Here is a 7792-nt window from a genome sequence, read left to right on the forward strand (position 1 = left end):
GGTTTGACTTTCCAACAAAAGGTTGGATGTGTGGGAGAAGTAGTGAACGAGTGAGAGATAAGAGGCAGAGGTGGGCCTAGAAGGAGTGGGGAACATGCTGGATGGGAGGAAGATAAGGAAATGGGATTGGTATATCATGAGGGGATAAGTAGATTGATGGGAGGAAGATAAGGAAAGGAGATTGGTATATCATGAGGGGTAAAGTAGAAGGGAGAGGAGAGCATGGATGGTGAGAGAGAAAGAGGAGAAAACACAAGAGGTGACATGGACACATGGCAAAAAGGCAGTGAGAGATAATGAGGATAAATAAGTGAGAATTTGTTTTGTTTAAAAAATGAGCGAGAATAAGTGAGAGACAATCATGGAAACTAAGTGAGAATGAGAGAAAATAAGTGAGGGAATATAAGGGGGGGTTAATAATTGAGAGATAATGAGGGAAAATAAGTAAGAGAGGATGAGAGAAAATTAGTGAGGGAAAATAAGGGAGGGTTTATTTTGTTCAATTCAAGGTCCTCACTCACCTCAGGTACTATTAATTGAAATTTGAATTTTTGTAGAATAAGGAAACACAAAACTAACAAGAAACTTATGTCCCATCTCACTTGTCTTCATTACCTTTCTTGAGATGAGTTCAATTCAAGGTCCTCACTCACCTCAGGTACTATTAATTGAAATTTGAATTTTTGTAGAATAAGGAAACACAAAACTAACAAGAAACTTATGTCCCATGTCACTTGTCTTCATTACCTTCATATGAGTTCTTACATTCTTTATCAATTCCTATGGCATAGAACTAGTTTTATCTATTACACATTGCAAGAACTTCGTGGGTGAGATAGCCTTCTATTACGTTCTAGCAAACCATGTATCTTATTGTGAGTCACATACTATAAAGTTTTCCTAAGCCACTTATCTAGGGAGCCATGTGCAAGGTCCCCAAGCCTGCTATCTTGACATTGCCATCATTGAGCACTCTTGAAAAGCCCAAGGAGGGGATGTAATGCTCCTGAGACCCTAGCCCTTATGTGGTTTGGTCTCTTGATATCCCTATTGTATATGGGATCTTGCCACATGACCTCGGGGGGTGAGGGGTATTTTAGCCCCCCCCTATGTTCTAACACCTCCCCTTGACCAAAACTCAAGGGGCCAAGAACAGGAGTGTAAACCCTCCCTTAATCTTAGAGAGGAGACGTGACCATATTGTGCCACATCGTCTTCTCGTGGGGCATCACTCTCGACAGAATCATCCTGAGTGGTCCTCATCTATGTTAGTCCATGTGCCACATCTATGTAGGAGGTCTACTTGCACACCAATTCTAAGTTTGCCTACACCATTGTTGTCATGTGGTCATGCATGTGAGTAGAGCCTCTTCTTGTTTTGATGAGTTGTCAAAGTTTAATCTACTTGTTGGGCACGCTACTAATCAACTATCTAAGCACACTCTCTACATGAGGTCCACTTCTATTAGAGCTGCCAAGTGTCAAAGCACAAGTCTATCTACTGATGTCCTATTGTTCTCCCTAGGTCTACGGTGGTGTGGTCAGGCCCATTGACACAATCTGCTTTCTAAAACCATATTATATTCTAGCATGCCATGTGTTATATAGTGAGCCACATGCCATTAAGAGCCATTGGCCTAGGGAATGGGGTCTCCAAACCACTTGCCTACTGAGCTGCATGCCATTAAGAGCCGGTCACCTAGGGAGCCATGTGTGGGGTCTCCAAACACACTACCTAGCCACTCTCATCACTAAGAATTCCAAAAAAGTTTCAGGAGGGGTGATGGAGTGTTCTTGAGACCTTAGCTCTTATATGGTTGGGCCTCTGATGTCCCTATTGTTTGTGGTATTAAGGCCATCTTGGTCTTGTCACATGGTCTCCAAAGGTGAGGGGAATTTTAGTCCTTCCCTATGTTCGAACACCTTCAACAAGCAAAAAGAGACTTGCTATTTTGCCTAATGTCATTACTGACATGGAAGATCAAGTTTTCTATCCTTGAGAATGTTCCAGAATACCCAAGTGCAATTTGTTTTTGCAACAAAATATGAAGTGTTGCTGCTTTTTGGGTCTAGAGGCATCCACTAGCAAATAATAAATAGAATGCACCATCTCATGAAATGGGTTTATAAACTTATAGTTTTCCAAAGAACATACATATATGGATTTATATAATAAATATTTGAAAAAAGTGTATATAAAGTTGGTATAGGAAAATGTGCAAACTCAAAAACACTTTTTAAAGTAGTAATTATTCACATGTACATGTCTCAATGGTACACTATTTTTTGCTTGTTGCTCTCTAGTTTTATACATCTGCATTTTGTCTTGTGAAATGTGGGTATAAGAGTTCATTTACGAAGTAAAAAGAGGCACCAAGGAGTTATTCCTAGTAGGAATCATAGGTGTTGCACGAATTGACAATTGATGATGATGTTGAGGACACCTAAACCAAGTAAGGGATAATGCATTATTTTGAAAAGTGAACTTTTTTGTTGTGGTTTCACATTTCCACATATAGAAATGAGGATGCATGTGCATACATTGTCTTAAAGTTTTTTTGTGATTATGTGAAAAATACATAGATTCTCTAAGCACACATTTAGAGATGCATACTAAGCTTTGGTTCAAAGAATAATACTTATTAAGAACTACTAGATTCAGTTCAACCTACATAAAGTCTTAATCATTGAGGTCCTTCCTAAATGGTGTAATAATGGTGGGACAACAAATACATAGTTTCTCTAAGCACACATGTAGAGATGCATAGTAAGCTTAGGCTCAAAGAATAATACCTATCAACAGCTTCTAGATTCAGATGAATCTACATAAAGTTCTAATCAATGATGTCCTTCTCGGATGGTGTGATAATGGTGGGACAACAAACACAAGGTAATGATGGTTGGACAACAAATACATAAATTCCCTATGCATACATGTAAAGATGCATAGTTCAAAGAGTAATAATTGCTAGATTCATACGAATGTACATAACGTCTTAATCAATGATGTCGTGGTGGGACAACACACAAGGGAGTTGTCTATATAGATAGTTTAAGTAGTCAAAAAGTGCACACAAAAGGGGGGAGAGAGAGAGAGCTCTCACTCCATTGGCACATGTAGTGGGAGCTCTTGTATCCATGGTGAGGAACCTTACACATGACTTATCTTTTTGGAGGTGGCCACTATGTGGCAAAGTGGCATTGAACTACTTCTTACCTTGCAATTTCAAGGTATCTAGAGTAGTTTCTCAATGTGCAAGCATTTTGTCCCAATGCTTGGGGGCACATGCTTACCTCAGGGCATTTAAGGAAATGTGGGGCAATGTGCAGGCATTTTGTCCCAATACTTGGGGGCTCATGCGTACCTTAGGGCATGTAAGGAGATGCCTATGCAAGTGGGGTTCATTTGTTTCTCATTATTTGGGAGACATGCTAGCCCCACTGCTAGATGGTATGATATACCAAGGGCTTCATTCAAGTACCTAAAGCCTTACCAAGATATCCTACACATGCACTCGGTGGTCTGGTTGTTTTTTATTATAGTCCCTTGGTGGTTGATCTTATTTCCAAGAGTTTACATGGTAGCATTGTCGATAAGAGTGTGTGAGGAATACTCTTTTTTAAGCTTGTTTTGAAGATTCTGAGGAGTCTCCCTTTTAAATTGGGTGAAACTTGCTCTCTTCAATTTTAAAGTCGAAGAGAGCAAGTGGATGTGAAGCCAAGCCCCTGCCAACTCACATGTGCAAGGGGTTGAGAGAGAGAGAGAGAGAGAGAGAGAGAGAGAGAGAGAGAGGGAGGGAGGGAGGGAGGGAGGGAGGCAGGGAGGGAGAAGAAGAAGAAGAAAAAGAAGAAGAAGGAGGAGGAGGAGGAGGAGGAGGAGGAGGAGGAGAAGGATGCATGGAGATCCTATCTCATAGTTAGGTGTGCAAGGATTAGCCCTTTAGATGACCTCCCCGTACCAGCTAGTGGCCTAGGGAAGCCCCACTGCAGCATGTTGTCATAGCCGTATGGCTGGTAAATGCATTTTTCTTGGCTGTAGACTACTAGCTTGCCTACTTGGATTTCCCAAATTCGAGCCCAGCATTCCACTACTGGACTGGGTGCACAATTGGGCAATTACCTCTGAAACTGCCGTCGCTCCAGCCTCAAGGAGCCTTCATTGCGATTGGCTCAACAGGTTGTAGACAATGCAACTTGGAGTTAATCCGATGCAGGGCTGGTAGATCGACATGCGGGGACACAATTTGTCTGGCTATGTCAGTCGCCTAGTGGGCAACCTCCCCAGTGCGAGCCACGATGCTGGGAGATGCTCTTACATGATTCTAGTCCCTTACATTGAGGAATGAACGAGCCATTGACATCTACTCATTCTTTCCCAAGTGATTTTTGGCCTGCCATCTAGGTAGCCTTACCAACGTTTCAAATTAGGCAAAGTAGAAATTAGGCATTTTTAGAATTTTTGGAAGTGCATTTTTCCTATTGGATAATATGTTGATGCTTAGCTTCTCTTCATTAATGCAGATTTTAAAGTGGTTGAATCTCTCTGTCTCTCCTTCTTTATCTCCTGAAGTCTTCGTACACACCATCTCCACCTTTTCTCACTCCCCCCGCCCCCCCACCTCCCCCTCTCTCTCTCTCCCCCCCTCTCTCTCTCTCTCTCTCTCTCTCTCTCTCGCTCTTCGACACCAGCTCTTGATTCTTTTTTGATTGCTTTTTTGATCTTGGGCAGGCCTTCTAAATGATCAAATTCACCTTGTTTTTTCACAGGCATTGCAAGCAAGAAGAGTCATTGAATGAGAACGGGGCATGTGGGAGGCACGAGGGAGCTGAACACTTTATGGCTGGCTTTTAGTGAAGCCCAGGTGTGATTCAAAAATGGTGATTTGCCTGTTCACTAAAAATAGGCAGCAACGTTCATGTGCTGTTGCTTCTTCTGCTTCTTCTTCTTCTTCTTCTTGTAAGAGTTGGCTTGTGTTGAAGGAGGGAGCTCAAGCTATGGCGAACTCTATGGCCTCCTCCGCTCTCTCTGCTCTCCTCCTCACCCTCCTCCTCATCATCCAAGCCTTCGCCCCTTCTGTTCGTGCCCAAGACGCCCCTGCTCCCTCCCCTACCAGTGATGGTGAGCTCACCCATCTCCTTCTCTCTTTCTCACTCTCTCATATCTGTTTCCTTTTCTTTTGCTCATTGCTCCTCCCTTTTCTTGTGTAGCTTCGACCATCGACCTCGGAATCGCCTACACTCTGATGTTCGTGGCTCTCGTCCTCACTTACCTCACCACTCCCACGGACACCTTCCCTTTTAACTTGTTTTGAGCCGCCCGTGTCTCAGATGGGCGCTTCTGTGCGTCCAAGTGGATTGCATTTGCTCTGGGAGGTAGCTCACTCGAGCAGAAAATTTCGGGAGGTATTGTATAGCTCACAGTGACAGGTGTTGTAGCTCTGATGGTCAAGCTCTTGAGGCTGGTTGTTCTCTCTTTGAAATGTCCTTTTTGCAGTCTACATCACACATTGTGATGCCTCCTCTGTTGTTAACGTCGTAGAAGAGACCGCCGGGCAGATCTACATTTCTCAGCTGCAGAAGAGCAAAATTTCTTTGCGATTCTGCTGTACTTTTAGTTAGAATATCTAAAGTTACGAAAGCTCTGTTCAGAGATTCCCTGGCTTTCTTGTGTTGAGATACATTTTAAGTTTTCTTCGCTTCGCTGTAAAAGTAGGTCGATAGACGTCCAGAGTTGCATTTGCTTCAGGCAGCCTTGACGATCTTTGTTAGAATCGAGCAAAGGCGGGCAATGCAATTTTTGGGTGTACGTTACGACGGATGAAAAACTGTTCTGGCCTTTTGGAGACTCCATCTTGTGATCGTTTCGTACAGAAAGGCTTATTACGCTTTCCTAGATTTGCAAATATTTAATTTGTCTTCGTTCGTTTTTTTATTCTAATTTTCAATCTTCAACGCAAGAAGTACTGCAATTGATGTCAAATTTTCGTTGGTGCCTTTACACCGGTGGGTTTCATTGATAAGGACTTGTGCCACTAGTACTCTTCTATCTTTGTTTAGAGCTTTTGCAAGCTCTCGTTCAATTGAGAAAGCTAGTGGCAGCTCTATTACAGCAAGAGAGAATTGTTAATGTGTTATCATCAACGTTTTTGCACTGTACTAGTGGAGCTTAGGTATCAATGGTTATAGCAATGTTGGTTTGTGAGGGCTATAGTGTCTTAAAGGTTTGTAATCAATCAAGTTCAAGACAATTTTAGTCCCAAATTTTGCACATAACATTAGTCTCACCCATGATTCCAAAGGCTTAGCTACAAGAGAATATGAAAGATAAACATTAAAGTAGAAATATTTGGAGAAGAGAAAACTTGGACTTCCAATGGGAATGCCACATCATGGCATGTCATAGAGTACCTCATCACATCACATGATAGAAATATAGAGCATGGAAAGAAAGGGACAAGGAGAGCTTGATGAAAGAGATGTTTGCTTGGACATATCAAGCTTGGGTTGGGGGAGAGTGGTGTAGAGTACTTATAGATTGGAGCGTGGAGAAAAAAGATTTTAGAAAGAGGGCATGGAGGTGGAGAGGTTAGAGGGGGCAAGGTGTGGGTAGGGACTTCAGGAGAGAGGCGATGGGTTGTTTTTATAACTTGAAGGGCACCATAAGAACAAAGGGATCAATTCAATAAATTTTGTATCCTCAATAGCGAGGACATGTAAAAGTGGATTGAGAGATATGAAGTGTCCAAAGCAACAAGAGTAAATGACAGGGCAAGATTTAGAGTCATGGACAGGTGAGCGTTGCCATATCCATGAGATCTTGCTCTTCTTCCCAAAGACATGTCCATGGATTAGCTACAAGAGGCTCTTTGTAAAGCCAAAGATGATGAGGAAATAGTAACCAAGTGAGAGTAAGAGTTTGCATGAGGATGTATGATACATGTAAGCTTCTTACCTTTTGACTCAATTAATCTATTCATGGTCACAATCACTTTAAGAGAATGGATCCTCATTAATTTACTAATGTCCTTTTATAGTACGAAAAGTATAGTGCATTATGATCATATGGACATCATTTTTGTGTGGAAGGTGTCGATTGAAAGAGAGACGCATATGATTGTGGAGTCATGGCCAACTTCATACAAGATAGTTGAATCTTCTCTCCTCACAATTAGATTGTTGTGGGACCATGTGTAAAATCTATGAAGTTGATTTTAAATGATTTACTATTTTCATTCTTGATGTAAAATGGTTTAGAACTTTATCTACAATGGGCCTAATGCTATAGTCAGAAAAGATAGTAGTGGTTTCTTTGCCATAAGCTCCACCAAGCTGTGGACCGATAAAAAGGATACTTTTGTTCTTTTCAAGCATTGTCAGCTGGTATGTACGAATGAATTTATTAGGTTAGTGCCTTATAATGGGCCTAATGCTACAGTCAGAAAAGATAGTAGTGGTTTCTTTGCCATAAGCTCCACCAAGCTGTGGACCGATAAAAAGGATACTTTTGTTCTTTTCAAGCATTGTGAGCTGGTATGTACCAATGAATTTATTAGGTTAGTGCCTTTGCTTTTAAATAATAGGTACATGTTTGAATTCATATATAATTAAGCATCCATTTATACAATTGATGGCGTTCTTGAACATAGGTGGTCTTCCATCCATGATGGTGGTATGTGATCCAAGTTGCTCCTCGAAGTAACATACTTTTGAAGATAGAAATGTGGATACGAAGATGCCCACCAATGGATCTAGTTGATCTAGATGGATCTAGGAAAGAAGATGAAGATCTCGA

At 41.5% G+C, this 7792-nt stretch overlaps 1 protein-coding gene across 1 annotated transcript; it reads left to right on the forward strand.

Annotated features, from left to right (window-relative positions):
• The first annotated feature begins 4778 nt into the window (after positions 1–4778).
• Positions 4779–5652, forward strand: LOC147904068 (uncharacterized). Its single transcript, XM_087372945.1, has 3 exons — positions 4779–4862; positions 4981–5119; positions 5209–5652. Exons 1-3 carry the CDS (start codon positions 4794–4796, stop codon positions 5310–5312), a joined length of 312 nt encoding a protein of 103 aa, XP_087229071.1. The 5' UTR covers positions 4779–4793; the 3' UTR covers positions 5313–5652.
• Positions 5653–7792: the final 2140 nt, after the last annotated feature.

The sequence above is a fragment of the Dipteris shenzhenensis genome, chromosome 3 (assembly GCF_047967505.1).
Source record: "Dipteris shenzhenensis isolate YYH24624 ecotype China chromosome 3, Dip_SZ_1.0, whole genome shotgun sequence".
Classification (NCBI taxonomy): domain Eukaryota; kingdom Viridiplantae; phylum Streptophyta; class Polypodiopsida; order Gleicheniales; family Dipteridaceae; genus Dipteris; species Dipteris shenzhenensis.